Here is a 23,668-nt window from a genome sequence, read left to right as displayed (position 1 = left end):
ATATTAGTTTATATTCTAATAATATTTTAGAATTTTGTGTATATAATACTATACAAAAAATGATAATTTTGTTTGTTTCTTTCTAATCCTCAGACCTGCATTGTGCAGTAGAACTTTCTATAATAATGGAGATGCTTTAGACCCATATTATCCAGTAGGGTAATCATTAGCTACATGTGAGTCTTGAGCTCTTGAAATGTAGCTACTAATACTGAGGAACTAAGTATTTAATTTTAAATTGCTACCAGTGTTTAGTATCTACTCTATTGGACAGCACAGCCTGAGACAACCTATTTCTTTTCTTGCCATATTGCACTGGCTAGTGTCTCCAGTACAGTGTTGGATAGAAGTGGCAATGGCACACATCTTTGTCTAATTCAGGTTTAAAAATTTTTTTTTAAAGATTTTATTTGTTTATTCATGACAGACACACAGAGAGAGGCAGAGACATAGGCAAAGGGAGAAGCAGACTCCTTGCAAGGATCCTGATGTGGGACTTGATCCCAGGACCCTGGGATCATGACCTGAGCTGAAGGCAGATGTCAACCACTGAGCTACCCAGGAGCCCCTAATTCAGATTTTTAAAAAAATGTTCACGCTTTTAGTATCTTTCAGTGGTGCTGTGAACTGCACTTAAAGAGCAAGGTAGCATGTAGGTCCTGCCTTCTGATAGCTTGTCATTTGTAGTGTAATGATCCTTCACTCCAGGTCAGTAAATTGGCCAACAAGCACCTATTGTGCGTTTTCTGTCTCTCCGGCATGGGAAAGGAGAAATGATTCTTGCTTTGGGGATAGTCCTTGCTCAGTGGAGGGCAGGCACACAGTGACTTCTGTATGTGCACCCACAAGATATGTTGCATGCAGTCCCATGGTATTTTTTGTTCTCGCTCATGGACAAAGAGACCAAATTGTTAATGAGCAGATAAGGACTAGTATTCTTCAAAGTAGACCTTTCTGGCTTACTGAGAATTAGTCACATCCTGATTTCCAGGTCATTGTGAGTGCTTTAAGCATGGATGCCTCTTGAGAATGACTTTCAGGGTCTATGACTTGCTCATTCTCTTAAATGTGCTTAAAAGTAGATCATCATCAGCTTCCGTTTGTGGGTTTGATTTTTGAAAGCTAAGAGTGTGAGCTGTGGAGAGTAGGATGGTTAAGGTGGGTTATCAGTTGGAGCCGTGATACTTTGGTTCAGAAGGAGGACGTGTTAGCCATGAGGAAAGAGAGATTTCCTTGTGTGGCCCTTAACCAATGCTGGAGGCCATTCTGAAGAGGCATGCTCTAAACATGTGAAGTCCTGCCTGAGGGTGGCTTCATAATAAATATACAGCCTTCCTTTGAAGGTGATGATTTTGAAGGGCTGCTCATTTGAAAGTATTATATTGGTTAACAAATAAATGAGTTTGTGCACTAGTATCATATAGAACTTGGTCCCTTGAAGCAAGACTACTTTGATTCAAATGCTAGTTCTATCATTTATTAGTTGTATGATTTTGAGCAAGTTGTTGAGGCTCTCTGACTCTTACTTTCCTCACCTGTAAAATGGACATAGTTAAATCTACTTCAGAGTGTTGTGAGGATTAAATGAGATCCTGATGAAAAGCGCTTAATGAAAATTGGGGTAAGTATTAGTTGTCACAGGCTTGTACCATTTCCTTTGGTCACATTGGGAAGATGTAATTTAATCCAGGACAGGAGACTAGTTATATGACAAAGCCATGTTCAGTTAAGGCTGACCCGGTTGGTTTTTGACACAAAGAATCATGTAGATAGACTAAATTTATCACTCCCAGCTGTACATTCCAGCCTTTAGTCAACATGAGCTGAAGACTGGCTACCATGTTGCTTATCACCAAAGGAAAAAACCCAGGGAGGAGGAGGCAAGCTGAAAGCCTGACTCCTTGGCAGTTAGTAGCCGGATGAGGAATTTGCTGAGGACTCCAGTTAAGGCCAAATGCCCAGCATCTTGTGACTGTAGGGAGGAAAAGCAAACAATTTAACTCCTTTTCTTCTTTATATTGTATACTCAGAGACATGTTTAATTCATATTTCTATCTCATGTAGAGGCTTTTCCCTTGAGTGGAATGGTGGGGGATGGGCAATGTCACCTTCCTTCCTCTACTGTGCAGCCCCAGGGCCTATACCAGGGCTGGGGTACAGGGCAGACATCATTGCCATGAACGTGGGCTGACCAAGTTCAAACTCACTTTAGGAGGAGGAGTCCCACAAATTGGCACCAGTCACAGAGTTTGGCCAAGGAGCCCACATCTGTCAGTGTACTGGGAGGGAGAGTGGGTGTGCGCTCATGCTCACAACCCTTCAGTGATACCAGGGTGCAGAGTTCTTGACATGACTCTTAATCTCTCCTACTCCACCCCCTGCCTGTCTTTTCAAAGTTATCTCTTGTAACTTTCTCCTCGCTGTCCACTTCTGCAAAACTGAGCCACTTGCATTCTCTCTCCTCTCCCTCATCTTTTCCTCTCTCTCACTGCCATTTGAGTGAGGGCAGGGGAATGTCCGTCTTGTTCACCATTATAATCTGTGTTTGGCACAGCTAGTACATGTTTGTTGAGTGAATGTTGGGGCTCAGACCTTGCCCTTTAGGGATGCCATGCCTGACCCGAGACTCACTTACACTTTCCTCAGGCAGACCAGCCCAATGTTTGGTGGGAGTTATGCGCCCCGCAGGCAGGAGAGGCAGCAGGACTGTGCTCCAAGGGCCTGTTTGTTGCTCTGTTGATAAGGTGTGGGTTGAAGTTCTTGCCAGAATATGCCTGTGAAATGTATTTTCATTCCTCGGCACACTGGGGCCTCCCTCCTGCCACACATCTTGCCCCAACATGGCCATCTTGCTTACATAAGTCTGGGTTCTGAAGTAAAAGGGGCACTTTGTGTGCACCCAAGCAGAGCCTGGGAGGATCTCCTGGGAGCTCAGATTTCAGGGCTCCTTCTGCTCCCTTTCCCCCCCAAACATTGGCCCCCTGGGAGAGGGTGAAGCAGAAAGGCTCGGGCAGGAGTGGCAGGGAAAAAGGATTTGGGTATGTGGTTCTGAGAAAAAGGAAATGCATGCAGACCTGGGTTCTCTAGTGGTTGGTCTGCGTGGCCACACGGTTCCTCTCCCACCAGGTACCAAATATTCCACTTTATTTTCAGCAAGGGCCCAGCAAGTGAGCCTCCAGGGCTCCCTCCCTCCCTCACAGACCCAGGAGGGTCCTAGAGGGCAGTCCTGGAAGCAAGGAGGCTGGCTACCCAGGGCAGCTTGCCAGCCTGAACGTTGGCCCTGTTGGTACAGCCAGAGTGCAGCACTAAGTGCCACACTGACTCACCAAGGAAGAGGAGCTGTGGGCTCAGCCTATCTGGGGACACCTGGAAGGTGGGGACTTTTGAGTTGGGGTTCTTTGGCCTGAGATGGAGGTGGGGCGAGGGAGTGTGTTTCCAGTCTCCTGGGGTCTCTCTGGCAGGTCTATAACTTGACCCAGGAGTTCTTCCGGCATGGTAAACCTGTCAATGCTGAGAGTCAGAACAGCGTGGGGGTGTTCACCCGGGAGGAGGTGCGCAACCGCATCAGGGATGACCCTGAGGACCCGGAGGCCACCAAGTGCTTGAAGCTCGCCATGATCCAGCAGTACCTCAAGGTATCCTTGTCTGCCCAGAGCTTTGTTGAATACGGGTGCCAGTGGGAGGAAGACGGATTCTGGGGAGTCTGGGTCCAAGGGGGGTGGTGCTGCTTTGAGGCCCTGTTTGACCCCGGCCAGGCCCTGGTGGTCACCCAGCTCCTCTCTGGCTCTTCCCACAGGTGGAGAGCTGTGAGAGTAGCTCACACAGCATGGACGAGGTGTCCCTGAGCGCCTTTGGGGAGTGGACCGAGATCCCCGGGGCCCACCATATCATCCCCTCCGGCTTCATGCGGGTTGTGGAGCTGCTGGCTGAGGGCATCCCCACCCACGTCATCCAGCTGGGGAAACCTGTCCGCTGTGTGCACTGGGACCAGGCCTCGGCCCGCCCCCGGGGCCCTGAGATTGAGCCCCGAGGCGAAGGTGACCACAATCATGACGCCGGGGAGGGCGACCAGGGGGGAGAGGAGCCCCGGGGGGATGGGCGGGATGAGGACAAGCAGTGGCCAGTGCTGGTGGAGTGTGAGGACTGTGAGGTGATCCCGGCGGACCATGTGATCGTGACCGTGTCGCTGGGTGTGCTCAAGAGGCAGTACACCAGCTTCTTCCGGCCAGGCCTGCCTGCTGAGAAGGTGGCTGCCATCCACCGCCTGGGCATCGGCACCACTGACAAGATCTTTCTGGAATTTGAGGAGCCCTTCTGGGGCCCCGAGTGCAACAGCCTACAGTTTGTGTGGGAGGACGAGGCGGAGAGCCGCACCCTCACCTACCCACCTGAGCTCTGGTACCGCAAGATCTGTGGCTTTGACGTGCTCTACCCACCTGAGCGCTATGGCCACGTGCTGAGCGGCTGGATCTGCGGGGAGGAGGCCCTTGTCATGGAGAAGTGCGATGATGAGGCGGTGGCTGAGATCTGCACAGAGATGCTGCGGCAGTTTACAGGTGTGTTCCCCGTGCCTTGGGCCTGCACTGGCCTCCCAGCCCTGGTCCACCCCCAGCCCCTGGTCCTGTCCCATCCTCTGCTCCGTTCCTCTGCATCTCCTGCACCTGCTGGATCTCTCCGCAGCCCCAGACTGTGCCACTGAGCTGAGGGGCATGCCTACTGGGAGAGCTGCCAAAGGGGGTGCAGGGCTGGGCTCACAGATGGCAGGCTCCTCCCCACTATCCGCCTTGGAACTTGAAACATGCAGAACCAAAAAAAAAAAAAAAAAAAAAAAAAGAAACATGCAGAACCATGGGCACTGTTCTTCTAAGGGGTGATGGTAAAAAAAAAAACTCAGGTATCACCCCCAAACCTCAGATTGCCCATTTCCTACTCATACTGTCCTGCTCTGAGATGGATTTGCATTTCACTGTCTGATTCTTTTAGTTGAACACTTTTCATCCATTGTCCCAGAAAAGCTTGATGAGAGCCCCTGAAATGGGAAGAGGAAACATGATGAGCTGGAATATTTTTTCCTATAGGAAAATTAGGGCCCCTAAGTGATGAGCTGTTTTGCCGGGATAGCAGGGTATCTGTTGGTTCCACAAGGAGGCACTTTGAGCTAAACAGCTGGAGCCCCAGCCTTGCTCCCTCCTCCTGCGTCTCCCCTGCCTCCCCGCAGGGGCCTGGCCTTGGTGGTGGACTGGTGGTTGCCTGCTCAGTGGTGTCTTCGGTGTGCAGCCATTTCTTATCCTCCTTCCTCTTGGCTCTTCCCCAACAGGGAACCCCAACATTCCCAAACCGCGGCGAATCCTGCGCTCAGCCTGGGGCAGCAACCCATACTTCCGAGGCTCCTATTCGTACACGCAGGTGGGCTCCAGTGGGGCAGACGTAGAGAAGCTGGCCAAGCCTCTGCCATACACTGAGAGCTCCAAGATGGCGGTGAGCATGGGTGCAGGGTGAGGAGGGCCTGTGGGGCTGGGGCAGGGGTTTTGTATGTGGGTTTGGTTGGCCGGGGAGAGGGCGGGCGGTGCTCACTGAGGGGTGCCAAGCTGAGATGGATGGAGTAACTTCTGTGTTGAAAGAGAAAAGAAAGAAGTGCACTTAACATCTGGAAGAAAAGATGGGATCAAATTGAGATGTTAAACGCTTTATTGAGGTTGTAAGAGCCGAGCCATTTCATGCTCTGCTGTCCTATATGGTAGCCATTAACCACATTTAATTGAAATTAACTAATTAAAATTGAAATTAATATATTAAATATTTAGTTCCTTGGTTGCACTGGCCACATTTCAAATTTGATAGTCACATGTGCCTAGTGGCTGCGGTGTGAGAACATTTCTATCATCATGGAAAGTTCTGTTGGACAGCAGTGATTCAATAAGAAGTAAGTTTCCCCAATATGTTTTATTTACTTTTTCCCCCTAATATGTTTCAGAAAATAAAATAAAAAATACCCTCCCCCAAATTATATCAACTCTATAATAAATAATAGAGAAAAATAATAAATCTGAGAGAAACGTTGTATATATTTCTGTTCTTATAAAGTGGATTTTGAGTTTCCCCCACCAAGCCTACACATACAATCAATGTTAGAACCCCAACAGAATTATATTTAAGACGATTCTTTGGTGTAATTGGTGAAGAAGATTTCCAGCATGTGTTGTGCATGCCCTGGTTGTGCTCAGCAGGAGAGAGGAAGAGGCCCTTCCTGCTGCTACAGCCACCTTCCTGAAAACCAAACCTTCACTTGTCACCTGCATCAGTTAGGACTGGTGCCTACAGCACAAAGCAACACAACAGGAAAGTAACTGGGGCTTAAACCAGACAGTTTCCTTCTTTCATACAAAGGGAAATCCAGAGGTAGATGTCAGGACCCTGTATCATGGGCACCCAGCTCCATCTTCAGGGCCACTCTGTGGTTCTAGAGGGCTGTAAGGTTGCCACTCTCAAGTCTGTGACAGGTAGAGGGACAGAAGAGGGGAACCCCTCGGGGCTGAGTCAGTGCCTCTAAACAACAGTGCACTTGAAGCTGATTGGCCAGAACTTAGTCACCTGCCTATAGCAGCTGCTAAAGGGTTTGGGAAGCATCATTTTTATTCTGGATGACAATGGACCCAGTTAAAAATCAGGGCTTTGTTACTAGGAGAAAGAGGAGAATGGATGTGGGAGTAGGCAGCTTGCCTTCTGCCACAATATGCACCCCACCCACCCCGCCCTCCTACAGCTTAACTGCCTCTGCCGCCTCCTTGTTGGTGGGTTAAAGCTTCCCTACTCAAAGTAAGTGGTCTGTGGACCAGCAGTACCAGCATCAAGTGAGAGTGCTTTCAAAATGCAGACTCACAGCACTCCCTAGACCTGCTGAATTAAAAACTACATTCTCCCAGGGTCCTCGGTTGGTGCCTTTGCACATTCAGTTTGAGATACAGTGAGATAAAAGCCTGAACTCAAGCTTGGGATGCAGGCACTCGTACTTCACCTGGATCCCACCTAGAGAGCTTGCTTTCTTAAGGTTGAGCCCTGGCTATACCAAAATTCTCACAGTCCCTTGCTCTGGTGCATTTTTGCCCCCGTTTTTCCTTCTTCCTGAAATGTCATTTGCTTGTTTGTTTACCGAGCATCTTCTGAGAAGCAGCCTGATGGTCTTGTCCTCTGGGAAACTTTGTGCAGTCCCCCTTACTGTGGGCCTCTTTTCTGGGCTCTCAGCACCTTGCCCAAACACCCGTCATGTCACACGTGGCACCTTTTAGTAATTGGGTTTCGTGTCTGGCTTCCCCACCAGCAAGGAAACTCCTCAAAGCAGCAGCCCGGTCACCTTTTATCTTCCAAGTGCCCAGAACAGTCCCTGGACTCTAATAGGGGCTCCATAAAGGTTTGTTAAATTACCGCCTAACTTTATTGAGTGCTTATGTTCTTCCAGGTTCTAAGTACTTTAGATACATTATTTCAATTAACCCTCTCAACCACCCTCAGAAGTAGGTGGTGTAAACCTGTTTTGCAGATGACAAAATCAAGGTCTAGGGAGGTTAAGCCACTTGCCCTGAGTTCACTAGTAAGAGGCACAGTGAGCCTCCAGGACTGCAGAACCAGGACTCCTGACAGCCTCGGAGCAGAAAGAACTGAGGCCTGGATGTCTGGGGAAGAAACAGGGGAAGGTGGCCAGGTGGGATGGGCAAGTCCTCATCCTGTGGAAGCAGCAATACCTGCATCTCAGATGCTTGCTCTCTGACTTGTAGTATGGATGGGGGGGGGGGTGGTTCCTGGGGGCAGACAGGTAGCCTCCTAGCCTTTCTTGCTCCTCGACCCTCACTTCCCCGTCCCCTGGCCCAGCCCATGCAGGTGCTGTTCTCGGGTGAGGCCACTCACCGCAAGTACTACTCCACCACCCATGGTGCTCTGCTCTCTGGCCAGCGCGAGGCTGCCCGTCTCATCGAGATGTACCGGGACCTCTTCCAGCAGGGGACCTGAGGGCCCTCTTCACTGCCGAGTGTGTTCCTTACAGAGCCACTAACTTGTGACTGCCAGCCCTGCCCCTTGCTGCTGTGTGCTCCTCATTTTCTAATCTTCTGTAGAATGGATTTGTACCTTTTGTAGAGGTAGACACCCCGACTGGCTTCAGATCTGGTCCTGTAGCTTTTCCTCTTCTCCATGCCGGGTGGTGACCAGGGAGGGGACCCGATGATTTACCTCTGTGCTCTGACCCCCACCCCCCTCCTGCCTTGTTATTGTAAGTGCCTTCAATACTTTGCATTTTGGGATAATAAAAGAGGCTTGCCCTTCTCCTGCTCCTCAGCTTCTCTCTTCCATTTACCTCAGCCTCTTTGTGTGTATGTGTGTCTCTAGTATTTTTTAGCACATCCTTTTTGAATGAGGGGATGATGGGAGGGCTGTGACCTGGCTGTGCCCCCAGAAGGTAAGGTATCTGCCTTTACTGGAAGGAGTACCTCCTCACCTCAATCTGCTTGTGGTTGTTTGCCTTCCTGCTGGCGAAACCCCTCAGGGATCAGGGCGCCTCACTGCTCAGCTCAGCTCCTTCAGGATGGGCCTGTTGTTTGCCCACTGGCCAACTTTGCTGGACTTCTCAGAGCCCTACTGGGTGGCATGGCCACATGGAGTGAAGGTGAGTTCTAGGGGAGGGGGCATCTGTTGTGGCTCTATGCTAAATTCAGATGTATTAATAGTGAGTATCACCTGGCCATGGGGCCCTAGGTCTGGCCTTCGGGGTGGCTACTGTTGACTTCTGGGAAGGTGGATAGTCTGGCCATTTGGGAGGATGTCCTTAAGTGTTACCCACCTGCTGTATTCCAAGGGCCTATCACTTACTGGGGGGAAGATACTCTTCTCTGCTTTTTTTTGCTGCGTGAAAGCACACATACACACACTCACCTCCCACACACTCACTTCCATGTGCACACATACATACACTCACCTGCATATGCACACACACATACTTGCATGCACCCACAGACACACACCCCTCCATACACTCACTCTTACATGATACACCACCCCGCACCCTTATACCTACACACAGCTACATCTTGTACACAGGCGTAGAACCTTAAAGAACATTTAGCCATTTCCTGGCTCCAGGTTGCTAATGATAGAATTTGAATTATATAAAATTAAGGGATTTGGTGGTGGAGGAAGTCATGAAAATCCAGGTGCCTCCCTGCCCCCAGTCTAACTGTGTGAACTTAGGTGGGGTTCCCTTCTCAGACGTGTGGGACACTGCTCCTGATAGGACGTTACATCCTCTTCCGTGTTACCTCTGGTCATGCTGGAGCTGTCCAACACGTAGACACGCCTACACACAGGCCTACCTGCATCCACTTCCACACACACCCCTGCTCGCACAACTACTACGTGCACATAGCTCATAGGCATCCTTGCTTTGCCAAGGTCAATCCACCTGGACTTTCTGTCAGGGATTCATAATCACCTGACACATAACAAAAAATTGTAAGTATATAAACATTTTTTGAGAAGAGGTTCTATGGATGTGGTGCAAGCTCAAAAGTCATGAAAGGGGTTGTGGGAACCTCTCCTCCCCCAGCTGTCCCCAGTAGCTGTGCTGCTCCCCACAACTCATGCGATTAATGCCTTGTGTATCTATTTCTAGTATGTCAAGATAAATGTGGGGCCTTCTCCTTTTTATGCAAAGGTGACAGAGTATTCATCTCGTTCTGCATTTTGCTTGTTTTACTTAACGAATTTTTTAATTAAAGATTGTATTTATTCATTCATGAGAGACACAGAGTGAGAGGCAGAGATGCAGGCAGAAGGAGAAGCAGGTTCCCTCCAGGGATCCTGATGTGGGATTCGATCCCAGGACCCTGGGATCATGACCCAAGCCAAAGGCAGACACTCAGCCACTGAGCCACCCAGGTGCCCTAACATAATGAATCTTGTAGGTCTTTCATAATGGTGCTTAAAGAGACACTGTAAGTTTGGACTTTCTTTGGCCAAGGGGTGTGTCTCCTTCCTGGCCCACAGTTACTTTGCAAAGGAAGCTCTCTGTCCTGGGTTTTCCCCACTAAAGGGGTAGGGGTGGGTAGAAGTGGCCTGTCACATAAGTATGGGGGAAGAAAATAGTAAGTAGATTCTCAGGATCACTGGCAGAGGAATTCTAAAGAAGTTCATGAGGGTGAAAGGGCTATAAATGTCTATTCTGTGATTGCATGTTGAAGGAGCTTCAGGTGTGGGGAAAAAGGGAGGGAGGGAATATTCACTTAGAGCCAGCCACCTACCAGGCAGGGTGTCAGTCATTAATACAGGGTGCATGGGTCTCTTAATTTGATATGGATGCCAACTCAGGCTGGGGAAGGCAATTTATTCCCACCGGGAGACAAATCCTGTAAGAGTCAAGTAATGGCACCTAAGGTCACTGAGATCTGAGTCCACGTTGCAGGCTCTTTCTATTTATTGCACTGAAAACAAGAGGCTGGTGCCGAAAAAAATAATTAGAGGCCATTGCTGGAGAGAGTGGAAATGCATATGCCACACTGGGGAACCGTGTGGCAGATTCTACTATATAGCTGGCATGCATCCGCCAGCATTTCATTTCCACTCCTGGCTATACACCCAAGGGAAACGAATGCATATGCCCACCAAACATATGTACCAGAATGTTCATAGCAACATAGTCCATAATAGCCAAAAACTGGAAACAGCTCAGATGTCCATCAATAGTAGAGCAAAGTGTAGTACATCCATACAATGGAATACTCTGTACCAATAGAAAAGAACAAGTTGGTATTTGCAATGTCAATTAATCTCAAAAGCATTAGGTTGCATGAAAGAAGCCAGACCAAGGCTACATACAGTATGATTTCTTAATATGAGATTCAAGAACCTACAAACCCAAGCATAGTATTAGATATGGGGGGATGGGTAGTGCCTGGGAGGAAGTATGGGGGTGCTTCCTGGGTTACAGAAATGTTCTGTATCTTGACCTGGATGGTGGTTGAATGGGTATATACATTCTTTTTTTAAAAAAAAATTGTATTTTTTTATTCATGAGAGACACACACAGAGAAGCAGAGACAGGCGGAAGGAGAAGCAGGCTCCCTGCAGGGAGCGCAGTGCAGGGACTCCATCCCAGGACCCCAGGATCACGATCTGAGCAAAGGCAGATGCTCAACCACTGAGCCACCCAGGTGTCCTGGGTATATACATTCTTAAAAATGCGTTGGGTTATATACTGAAGATTTATGCACTTTTCTGTGTGTATGTTATAACTCAATTTAAGAAGTTTAAAGAGTCTGAAGACACCCTTCCCCCCACCCTCCCATCCCAAAATACACAGTTGTGTTGACCCAGTGAATTTCCTCCTTGCAGCAGAGATGACACATCCTGAGACAGATAAAGGGAGGAAGGACCTACTTCTGTCCCTCTGGCTGCCTGGTGATAAGCACTGGCCTTACATTTACTGTTTACTAGCATGTCACCATTTATCAGACCCCTTGCCTGCGTCCCCTCATCTGGGCATCTGCAGCCATGTGAGGGAGGTGGGGATTATTTCACTGCAGAGGAGATGGAGGTTCCTAGAACTGTGTGGGACTGTTTAAAGCTACGCAGCTGGGATCCCTGGGTGGCGCAGCGGTTTAGCTCCTGCCTTTGGCCCAGGGCGCAATCCTGGAGACCCGGGATCGAGTCCCACGTCGGGCTCCCGGTGCATGGAGCCTGCTTCTCCCTCTGCCTGTGTCTGCCTCTCTCTCTCTCTCTCTTTCTCTCTCTCTCTCTGTGTGTGTGTGACTATCATAAATAAATAAAAATTAAAAAAAAAAGATTAAAAAAAAAAAAAAAAGCTACGCAGCTTGGAGAGGATGCCATCCGCGGGGGAGGGAGCTACCCTGGGAGGAAGGTGGGGACAGGTGCGGGAAACATGGCCATGGAGTTTGCCACAGCCTTCCAGTTGCTGCCTCCACAACAATCACATAATGTGGGGAGCATTTATGTTTGCACCTCTGAAACCAGATTTGAAGCAGATAAAAGCAAGGGCCATTCTGAAGCGAGACAGACTAGATGTACTGGGAACATAGGATGAGTTCCTTGCTGTGACTAAGTCTCTGAAGCAGCCTTGGCATTGGTGGACACTCATAGGACTCTATCATGGATGGCAAATGTGGCATGCACAGGCCAACACCCACATCAACACCTGTTATACAATTCCCTGCAGGGAGCCCAGTGCAGGGACTCCATCCCAGGACTCCAGGATCACGATCTGAGCAAAGGCAGATGCTCAACCACTGAGCCTATAGAAAAAGTCACCTATAGAAAGTCACTTGAAAAAAAAAAAAAGAAAGAAAGAAAGAAAGAAAGAAAAAGTCACTTGAAAGGAAATATCTTTTCTGGCACAAGATTCTAGTAGGATGGTTGCGTGATGTCTTGTGCTATGGGCATCAGTGAATCCATGAGGAAGGAATTCAGTTGTGGTCTTGTGGAAGCCTCAGAAATGTTCTTCAAAGGGCCTGGGGTACTTGGCAGGTACTATGTCTTCCCACCTTTGCTGCTATGGGACAGGTTAACAGTTAGCTCCTATTTCGTGGGAGCTGCTTGGAATGTCTGTGCTGCCCACAGGCAAATGTAGGAGAGAAGCATTTCTGCTTTGAGTCACCCTGCATTTACTTGGGCCTGTTGAGATGAGCCCAAGAGTAACCTCAAGGTGCAGAGCGAGGTGGGTTGCTGGTTCAGGTCTAGAGAACTGCCTGCTTAAGTAATGGTTTGCCAAACATAATGGTAGAGTTACAAGAGGCTGTGTTTTCTCGTAATGACTGGCTGTGCTGTTTGTTGAGGCTACTCCTGATTTGTGTAGGGTAATCAAATCTCAACAGATGGGAGGGGTTGTGGTCCTAATAAGGTGGCATCCAGGGCATCTAAGCTCATGGTGGGCATCTAACGTAAGAAGCTAAGGGTTGATCACAGCCCTGCTTCATACTATTTAATTGGAGTTGTAGATACAAAAGTTGGTCTCGCCTCTCATGGTTCTGGTAGTGGTTGCTGAACACTGATTTTGCAGGCACTGATTTTCAAAACCTGGCTCTCTATTAGGGGATGCAAAATGTCAGGCATATTTTGTTTCAGCAAGCTCGGTATTTGAGCAATTTTGAGACAACTGCCCCCTGCCCCCGCCCAGGTTTCCCCTGTCAGCTCTCTCCCTTCATACTACTATGGACCCCCTGTGTCCTCACTGTCAACAGACAACAATGTCTCCTGCTTCATAGTCTCAACATAAGCCACTGGAGGCAACTTCCTTGCCAAATCTACAAAGAGTTAGTCTTCACACCCATCCTGATAGTGACCGCCCCCAATCCCCCTGACACAGAGGAAGTATGTGACTCTCCCTTGTGCATCCCATGTCCCAAAGTCAGGGGCCTTGCCTCATTCTTTCCTCTCCCTCTTCTCTCTACTCCATCCTTCCCATCCACATTTCAAGATGCCCTTGTCTTTCCTGTCACCCCCCTCCTCTTTCTGCCACCGTCTCTTGCCTTCCTTTCAGCCAAGCTTCTCGCTGGCATTTTCTACACTTGCTCTCTCTGCATTCTCACTATCCTTACCCTAGTGGTTATTGTTGAGGATCCTTAGGTTGCAGAGAGAGACACAGGCTCCGCGCTCACCAAGGTTAGGGGAGGTGGGGAGGATGGGCTTTGGACTCCGGGCTGTCCGGAAGCAACCAACTCGTGGTCCAAAACAATCCTCGGGCGCCATCTGCTGGCCATATGGGACTACAGCCCTCTTGCTGCAGGGAGAACGTGTGTGTACTGGTTTCTCTCCGGGGTTTTTTCTGAATTCAACAACAACAACACCCCCAACAAATCATAGAAAGTATCTTTAATTTACTTGAATAAGTGAATAAAATAAGATTGTAACTTATTCTAGAGTATCACTGATTTTTGATTCTTAACAGTAAAAAGAAACCTTGTTAGGTCCAAGATAAGATTTTCTCTTTCTTTCCTCCCTCCCTTTCTCTATCAGGCTTTCAGTGTCTTCCTTTTGTATGCCAGCCTCAAAAAAAGATTTAATTGTACTTTAATAAATACATTCACTAAGTAAATAAATAGATAAGAAGTTTGAACTCTTTTGTTTCTCAAGCAAAAGTTGGATTTAGGATTTAAATTCTTTTAAATTTGTTGAGTTTGTTTTATGGTCTGGGATATGGTCTATCCTGGCACATAATCTATGGGGATTTGCAAATGATATGTATTCTGCTATTGTTGGGTGGAGTGTTCTATAGATGTTGATTAGATTATGTTGGTTGGTGGTGATACTGGTTTCTTCTATATCTTTGCTAGTTCTAGACGTTGGTTTCTTCTTTATCTTTGCTAGTTCTAGCTGTTGTTGAGAGAATAGTGTTGAAGTATCTAACTATAATTATGTATTTATTTATCCTTTCAGTTCTATCAGGTTTTTATGGTGACATCAATAGACTGTTTTAGACTTTTTAAAAAAAGATTTTATTTATTTATTTATGATAGACACAGAGAAAGAGAGAGAGAGAGAGAGAGGCAGAGACACAGGCAGACGGAGAAGCAGGCTCCATGCGGGAGCCCGATGTGGGACTAGATCCCGGGTCTCCAGGATCATGCCCTGAGTTGAAGGCGGCGCTAAACCGCTGAGCCACCCAGGGATCCCGAACAGTTTTAGACTTAAGAAAAAATAAATATATAGAGTCCCCTGCCTCCAACTATTTTCCCTGTTATAAGCATCTTACATTAATATCATGTTTGTTATGAACAACAATGAACTAATGATGGTGCATTATTATTAACAAGAGTCTTTAGTTTATTCAAATTTCTTTTAGTTTATTCAAATTTCTTTAGTTTTTACCTAATGTCCTTTTTCTGTTCCAGAATTCCACCCAGGATGTGACATTACATTTAGTTGTCATATTTCCCTAGGCTCCTCTCGGTTGTGATATTTTCGCAGACTCATTTTTGACGATCTTATCAGTATTGAGGAGTGCAGTCAGGTATATTTTAGGATGCTCCTCTACTAGAATTTGTGTGATGTTTTTCTACATCACTAGACTGAGGTCATAGGTTTCAGGGAGGAAAACCACAGGAATCATGTACCATTCCATCTCATTGTATCAGTGGTATACATTATCAACATGACTTATAACTGTTGGTGTTGACCTTGCTCCCTTGACAGAGGTTGTGTTTGTCAGGTTTCTGCACTGTAAAGTGATTCTTTCCCCCCCTTCCATGCTCTCCTCTTTGGAAGGAAGTCCTTATGGGCAGCTACAAGTAAGGAGTTGTGCTCCTTTTCTTTAGAGTATCATCTTTAATCTATTTGGAATTCTTCTGCACAGGAGAATTCTTTCCTCTCTCCCTTAGCCCTTTATTAATTTATTCAATTATTTATATGTATCAAAACGGACTCATGGGTATTGATTTTACACTTTTGATTATCCGATACTACTTAATTTTGTTATTAAATTGTCCCAGCTTTGACCATTGGCTCTTTTAGTTGGCTCCTATGTCCCTTTGACATACCCTCATCAATGTTTGTGTGTGTGTGTGTGCGTGTGCATGCGCGCATGTGTATGTTTCTTTTTTTTTAACTCAAGATTTAAAAAAAAAATTAATTTATTCATGAGAGACAGAGAGAGAGTCAGAGATATAGGCTCAGGGAGAACCAGGCTCCCTGGAGGGAGCCTGATGTGGGTCTCGATCCCAGGACCCTGAGATCACAGCCTGAGCCAAAGGCAGATGCTCAACCACTGAGCCACCCAGGTGTCCCAGTGTGTTTCTTTTTTGAACACTTTTTTACTTTCTGGCACTACAAGATATTGCAGGCTCATCTCATATGTATCCTGCTCCAGTCATAGAAACAGCCACTTCTTTATGGAACCCTAGCTCTTTGGTGTTAGAAACCAAGATTTGGGCATTAGGTGTGCGTGTTGCTGTGGAGATGTCCCTTCTAGGCTCTCTCAGCAGACAGAGCTATGTGTCTACTAATCGTGTGTATGTAAATATCTATGAATATTTTTATATGTAACTATCTGTATCTATATTAAGTGTGTATTCTTACTGATATCTTTATCACCACATGGATCATTTTAGGCTCCTCTCATCCCCTTCACTCCTGAAGGGTATTTTTATTAGATGTAAAATTCTTTTTTTTTTTTTTTAAAGATTTTATTTATTCATTCATGAGAGAGACACAGAGTCAGACACATAGGCAGAGGGAGAAGCAGACTCTCTGCAGGGAGCCTGATGTGGTACCAGATCCCCGGACCTGGGATCACGCTCTGAGCCGAAGACAGATGCTCAACCACGGAGCCACTCAGGCATCCCTGGATGTTGAATTCTGATTGGCAGCTCTTTTATTTCAGCATTTAAATGCTGTGCTTTTCTTCTGGCCTCTGTGCAATCTGCTGTCTTCAGAATTGTGTTTCTCTCTTGTTCCTCTCAAGATTGTCTCTCAAGTTGTCAAAGCTTTCAGACCCAGCATCTGGGTAATTCCCTTTAATGAAGCTTTCTGGTGATTTTACTGTCTTATCTATGACTCCCTGCCCTTTCTAGTAAATTTCTGTCTTCTGAATTCCCAAAGCACTTTGGTTTGCTTCTTTACTGCCATCATTACACTTGTCTTGTTTGCTAATAATGTGACCATGTGTCTTCACAGAGATTGCATCTTTGTATCCCCATAGCATCCAAGTATTTAATAAGGATGCAAAAAAAGTTTATTAAGTGGATGAAAGTAACAATATAATTGGTGTAAGATCCTCAGGTTTTAAAAAATTAATTTAAAAATATTCTCCTAAAAGTAAAGGAACTTTACAGATAAAACTAGAGTTTCCTGTGATTGTTTTCTTAATTCTGACCACCCCTTAAGAATTTGGTGTTTGTAAAAAAAAAAAAAAAAAAAAAGGAAGAAGAAGAAGAATTTGGTGTTTGTCCTATCAAAATATATTCCTACAGGGGCTCCCTGGGAGGCTCAGTGGTTTAGCGCCTGCCTTTGGCCCAGGACGCGATCCTGGAGTCCTGGGATCGGGTCCCGCGTCGGGCTCCCAGCATGGAGCCTGCTTCTCCCTCTGCCTGTGTCTCTGCCTCTCTCTCTCTCTCTATGTCTATCATGAATAAATAAATAAAAATCTTAAAAAAAAACAAAATATATTTCTATATCCACAATATGTGAATGTAAATTATATAGTATTTTGTATGTATATATATTTTTAAGTAAATGGAATTGCAATTGCCCTATACACATTCTCTTTTAATTTGCTTTTTGTTCATACAACAAAAGAACTCTCTGTGTAAATTATATGTCTCGTGTATTCCTTTTAACTGATAGATAGCAGTTCATTGTATGACCACACTTCATTTAAGTATCTACTTTGCCAAGGATGGACATTTTGTTGATTCTAATTGTTCATTATTTTTTTAAAAGATTTTATTTATTTATTCATAGAGACACACACACAGAAAGAGGCAGAGACACCGGCAGAGGGAGAAGCAGGCTCCATGCAGGGAGCCCGGCGTGGGACTCGATCCCGCGTCTCCAGGATCACGCCCTGGGCTGCAGGCGGCGCTAAACCGCGGTGCCACCAGGGCTGCCCCCTAATTGTTCATTATTATAAACAATGCTATGATGAACATAGACAATGCCTCTGTGTGCACATGTGTAAAGGTCCCTGGATCATGGGGCATAGTATTTTCAGTTTTGGAAGATACTGCCAAATTATCCTGAAAGGAGATCTACCAAATTTACACTCCCACAAATAGGATATGAGAATACTTGTATCTATGCAATTTTGCCATCGTTCTGTGTAGTGAAAAAAAATTTTTTGTCACCAGGTATGTAAAACCAGGTGTCCCATTTTTGTTTTAATTGCATTTCCCAACTAGTGATATTTTTTCCTATGATTATTAGACATTTCAGGTCTTTTTTCCCCTGTGGGTTGTCTGTCCTAAACCTTAGCCCACATTTGTGGTATTGTTTTTTCTTAGTGATTTGTATGAGTTTAAAAAATTATATTAAGGATAATAGTCTTTTTGTCCATGATATGAATTGCAAATATTTCCTTCAGACAGCTGCATTGTTTATGAGGTCTTTTCACATGTAGAAGCTTTATGTTAAAAAATGAACAAATATTGATACTCTGTTTTGTCTTGTTTTTAGAGAGACAGAGTACAAGTGGGGAGGCAGTAGGGCAGAGGAACAGGCTTCATGCTCAGCACAGAACCTTATGCAGGGCTCGATCCCATGACCATGAGCTGAAACCAAGAGTTAGATGCTTAACCAACTGAGCCACCCAGATGCCCCATCAATTTTGTGCTTTTTATAACCTATTTAAGAATATCTATTTCTACCCCAACCCATAAAGCTAATATTCTATGTTTTTTTTAAAATAATCCTTAAACTTTTATATATTTAGATCTTCAGTGGACTTGTGGTATGAGGTAGGGATCTGTATTTATGCTTATTTCTCATTGTCGGCAGGGATCTGGATTTATGCTTATTTCTCATTGTCGGCTGGTTATCCCAATATTACCTGTTGTATGATCCACCCTTTCCCCACTCATTTGAAATGTTATCAAATAATTATTGCTGGGGAATAGAAGAGCTATTTGTTTTTGAATATTGGTTAATCCTTGACTAAATTATAAACTCTTTTATTAGTTTTAATTATTTATCCGTTACTTTTCTTGGGTTTTCTGGCTAGAAGATCATTTTATTTGCAAAGGTTGATAGTCCTGTTTCTTTACTGTCAACAATGTACCTGTTGTGTCTTTTTCTCTTTTCTTATTGCATTAGTATAGCTACTGGTACAGTGTTGAGTAAAGGAGTGATAGGAGGATCATAGCCTTGTTTCTGACTTTCATGGATGGGAATGCTTCTGAAGTTCCTAATAAGTATGCTGTTTGCTTTTGGTTTCTGGTGGGTACCGTTTATCAGGTTAAAGAAATTCCCTTATACATTAAGTTCATAACTGTTTTATTATGAATGAATATTGAATTTTATCAAATGCCTTTTCTGTATCTATTGAGATTATCATAGGGCTTTTCTCCTTTTATCTGTTAATGTGTTAATTACATTAATATTTCTAATATTTTCTTTGTGTTTTGGGGACAGTCTTTGTTGTATTCGTCAGCTTAAGCTAAATTCTGCTCTGGTAACAAACAATCCCTAAATTTTAGGGAATTACAATAGAAATTTATTTACTGCTCATGCCATATGAGCACAAAGGATTAATTTCATGTCTTCTTAATTCTAGGACCCACGTTGATGGAGCATCTCATGGTAGATGGAAAAGAGAGATACTGGAACATCTTAACATTTCTACTCAGGAGTGGCATATGTTACTTCTATTCACATTTCATTGGTCAAAGCCAGTCAGTGGCTGAGCTTGATGTCAGTGAATAGATGTATAATCCTCCTGCAGAAAAGTACCCAGCGAGTTGGGGCAACAAATGTTTTCATAATTATAATACAATCTATCATACAAGTCATGGCATATTATTATTTTAATATGTTGCTGGATTTAATGTGCAAATATTTATTTAGGCTTTTGTATCTATGTTCATGAGTGACCTAAGATTTTTTGTCTTGGGCTTTCCAGGGCTTTTTTTCTTCCCCTCTTAGGCTTTTAAGATAATTTGGGTGGATTTACATCTTTTTACTGTGTATATTGGGAAAGTATGTATAGAATGTTAATTATCTGTTTCCTGGAGACTTAAAGAACTTGCTTACAAAACTGGTTGGACTTGGTTATTTTGGAAGTAGAACTTTGATGTTTTAATTTCTTTTATGGTTAACTTTGTTAACATTTCCTACTTCTGGGGGGGAGATGCAATTTTGGCAATTTATATTTTCTTAGGAAATTGGCATTTCCGTGATGGTTTAAACATTTACTGCTTCAAAATGGTCCACAGTATTCTGTGTGAAATTAGTCATACCCTCCTTTTGTTTCAGGTATATTCTTTTTCATTGTGTTTATGGTGACTGGGCTTTTTCAAAGCATACTGTTTTATTTTTTTATTTTTTTCAAAGGGTACTGTTTTAAAAGAAGAGTTCGTTCATGCTTGGAAATATCTGCCTCTTGCCTTGATGCCTGAATGATACCCTACTTAGCTTAGAAAACCAGTTTCTCTTTATAACTCTCTCTGCTCTTCAAAGCACATGTGCAATAGGGTATCATTTGCTTCTCACAGAAAAATGTGAGCTGTCTTTTCCTTGACAGACAAGGAAACCTAGAGCTTGGGATGATGGGGTCCTTGTTCAAGGCCGGAGGAGTGGGTGTTCCAGTCTGGACCAGTGTTTGTTCTAGCTTAGGGTAAGGACTAGATTGGTGCTGCCACTTGTAAATGATGACAAAAGTGACCTTGGTTCTTCGCTTCTCCCTATGACCCCTTGCTTTGCCACATGACCTTGTATCTCCTCCCACTAAAGAGATTGAATTGTGTTTCTCTCAGATTCACATATTGATGTCTTAACCCAGCTACTTGTGATACATTGGAAGATTATTCAGCAAATATTCAATCACTTTCCTTTCCCTCTGGGAGCAGTTTATTTTCTTGCCCCAGTCACTTTAGGCTTGGCCATCTGACTTGTTTTGCTCAATGGAATGTGAACAGACATGATGTGATATGAGCAGATGTTTTAAATATGCTCACACAGTTGGGTTTCACTTCTCATGTACTTGCCATTTGTCATGAGAAGAACATGCCCCCAATAGCTGATGTTTTCAGGAGAATGTGGAGGAAAGGGGAATAGTTCCAAACCTGTAACCAAATCTAGGACCTACAGACAGGCACATAAGCAAAGAGAACAAATGCTTGCTCCTGTAACCTGTGAATTTAGGGGTGGCTGGTTTTGCAACATTATGGCAATAGCTGACTGATACACCTCTCTTTGGGGAAGTCGCTCAGCCCAAGAGGGATATTTCTAGGCACTGGTGTTAGAACGAGCAATAGGCCCATAGATGGGGAAGCCACCCAGGGTCCAAGGTGGCTCATTCTCACAAAGGGGCCTGGTAGGAATGGACCAAGGGGATTCAGTTCCCTTGGAGGATGCATTATATGGCTTGACTCTGGCTAAAATTGCTGGAGGAGACAGAAGCCAGTGGACATTCTTTTAGTTCTATTCTAACAGACTGAGGAAAGCTCTTCTACCCCCAACTGCCCTCAACTAGTTCTCAGCTAATGAGGAAGAACTGTGTTCTAAAAATTTCAGAGTTGCTGGCTACTCTTCTTCCATCAAATGGAACATCTGAGAAACTATCCCGTCCTATTCTGCTCTCAGGTCTCTTCTGATCCCAGATCCATAAGCCTGAATAATCCATTGAGCAGGAAATCTGTGCTGAAGGCAGAAAGTTCCTGCAGGGAGTCAGGAGGATGGGGCATCATTACTATGTCCTCAGCTGCTCCCAAAGCAGTCCTTGGACAGTGGAGCAGTGACTGGAGGTTAGATAGTTGGGCAGACCCTTCTTCGGGTTACAGGTGGGAAGCTGGGAGGTATGCAGTGAAGAGGGTAGAGCCTTTTCTTACCAATTCCTGGTCAGTGGTGCCTCAGTTGCAGAGGACAAAGCTATGGCAAGGACCTCTGAGCCTCTTTCTGAGCTGAACTTCCTCAGCTCTGGAGTCCCCACTGTTTCCAAATGGTTGGCTGATATCCTTACTTTTCAGACCTGTTTTGAATTTCTATCCGCTTTTTAGGTCTTTCTTGTTTTTTTTTTTTTTTTTTTTTTTTTTTTTTTTTTTTTTTTTTTTTTTTTAGATCTTTCTTGGTTTTAAGGGGAGAGGCCTTATAGAGAGTTTGATAGGATGTCATTTTAAGTCAGGAGTGTCTGTCCCTGATTAAAAAGATCTTTCCCCCACCACTGGTGTGTATGAGTTTCAGTAGTAAAGCTAGGAGAAAATTTGTATATGGACAACTACAGATTTTGTGTATGGAGATAGTGCTGGGGTTGGAAATGTGGATTTGAGATGTGGACATTCCTATGGATGGCAACACAGAAAGAGAGAGAACCTGAGAATAGAACTTTAGGAAATGCTTAAATATGGGGGGAGACAGAAGAAGAGCAGGAAAAAGAAAACCTTTCCTGAGTTGTTAGGGGCTTCTAACAAGGCAGGCAGGTCTAGCTGGAACTCTGGGAATGCTGAGTGTGGGGCTGGCATGTGGAAATGCCATCTGCAAAATCTCTAGGCTCTACCTCTTCTTATCACTCATCTCCATCCCTGTGGCCAGTGGCCCAAATACCACCATCTCTTGCCAGGACTGTTGCAGTTATCTCTCTCTAACTGGCCTCCTGCTTCTGCTCTAGTCCCTCTTTCTCTGTATCAGTCCAACACAACAGCCAGAGTGACCCTGTTCACCTCAAGACCAATCCTATCTCTACTTTTGTCAAGCCTGCCTAAGCAACCCCCCACCCCCACCCAACCCGGCTCACCTTGACCCACCTGGAAAGCCAGAGTCCTACTGTGATTTACAGTGCCCTGTATGCTTGGGCCCTTGTCACCTACTGCTTCTGGCACCTTGAGTGCCTACTCCCCTCCTCTGCTAATCCTTGAACATACCAAGTCTCCTCCTAAATTGAGACTTTTGCACCTGCTGCTTCCTCTGCCTGGAATGCTCTTTCCCAGGATCTGCATAGCTCACTCCTTTACTATCTCAGGCCTTTCTCATACATCACCTTCTACCTGAGGACCTTCCTGGGTACTTGATCTAAAAGTGCAATCTGCCCCATCCCCAACACTTCTGTTCCCTTTCCCTGTTATATTTCTTTGCTTGTCACCATCTACTGTATATTTTGTTTATTGTTGTTTGTTACCCATCCTTCCTTTCTGAAATGAGGATTCTGTGGATGCAGAGATTTTTTTCTTTTGTACACTGATGCCTTTTCATTTACCGGGTACATAACTAGATACTCAGTAACTATTATCAAATACATGCAGTGACCATTGTCTGGCCATTTGTTATTGGCTGGTAAGTGCTAGCTGGTGGAAAGGCATCAGAAGTCCTCACCTGTGCAGTTCACACCTGGGGTTGGGGGAACACCAGCTGCCTAATTAAGAGGTCCAGTCATTTGATGCTTGTAGGTTTGCCCTAGGATGACCATAAGATGTTCCCCAAGAGGTGAGACATAAAAGCTCTCAAGAATGGTTTCTGAAGGTTCCAGTCTGAAATGGGTCCATGATGGATGAGACTGGAGACAGGTAAAGGGAACTTACAGGCACAGAGAAAGACTGAAGGCTGGGATTGAAGCATGAGTCATTTGTATGGGCAGATGTACCATGGAAACAGAGGCAGGATGTACAAGGAGGTGAATATGTGAACTGGGGATGGAGCCCTATGGCTGATGCACTAAATCAACAACTCTTCCTATCAACTTCCCTGCTCAGCCTCTGAACTTACTAAGGGACTTTCAGACCACAGTTTGGATTTCCATCAAGTTTGTTTGTCACCATGAGAACATTGGTATGTATATATATAGTTAGGCTGTACTTCCCATGAAAAATTAGCACATTGGTGTTGGGCTTATGAACTTCACATCCTAGTGACTTAGACTGTCAGTTTTTATGTGACTGGTAACTCTGGAATCCTGATCAGATCCATTTTCTAGACCTATAATATCAAGGACCAACACCTTGGCTGGGGGTGAGTTCACTGAGCAAATAATAGC

At 45.1% G+C, this 23,668-nt stretch overlaps 1 protein-coding gene across 6 annotated transcripts in view; it reads left to right on the top strand.

The window, feature by feature from the left end:
• Nucleotides 1–19,494, top strand: part of SMOX (spermine oxidase) — a 58,126-nt gene extending 38,632 nt beyond the window's left edge. For 4 of the 6 annotated variants that reach the window (XM_072800179.1, XM_072800177.1, XM_072800178.1 and 1 more), the window contains exons 4-8: nucleotides 3,462–3,635; nucleotides 3,797–4,556; nucleotides 5,318–5,478; nucleotides 7,319–7,408; nucleotides 7,867–8,328. In XM_072800179.1, the coding sequence (XP_072656280.1) occupies nucleotides 3,462–3,635; nucleotides 3,797–4,556; nucleotides 5,318–5,478; nucleotides 7,319–7,408; nucleotides 7,867–8,004 (1,323 nt within the window). In that variant the 3' untranslated portion in view covers nucleotides 8,005–8,328. Of the gene's footprint in view, nucleotides 1–3,461; nucleotides 3,636–3,796; nucleotides 4,557–5,317; nucleotides 5,479–7,318; nucleotides 7,409–7,866; nucleotides 8,329–19,261 lie in introns of those variants that run through there. The other 2 variants (XM_072800183.1, XM_072800182.1) reach the window with 2 other exon arrangements.
• The last annotated feature ends 4,174 nt before the right edge of the window (nucleotides 19,495–23,668 follow it).

This window comes from Canis lupus, chromosome 26 (assembly GCF_048164855.1).
Source record: "Canis lupus baileyi chromosome 26, mCanLup2.hap1, whole genome shotgun sequence".
Taxonomy (NCBI): Eukaryota; Metazoa; Chordata; class Mammalia; order Carnivora; family Canidae; genus Canis; species Canis lupus.
Note: the sequence above shows the minus strand (reverse complement) of the source record. Positions and strands in the feature narration are given on the sequence as shown.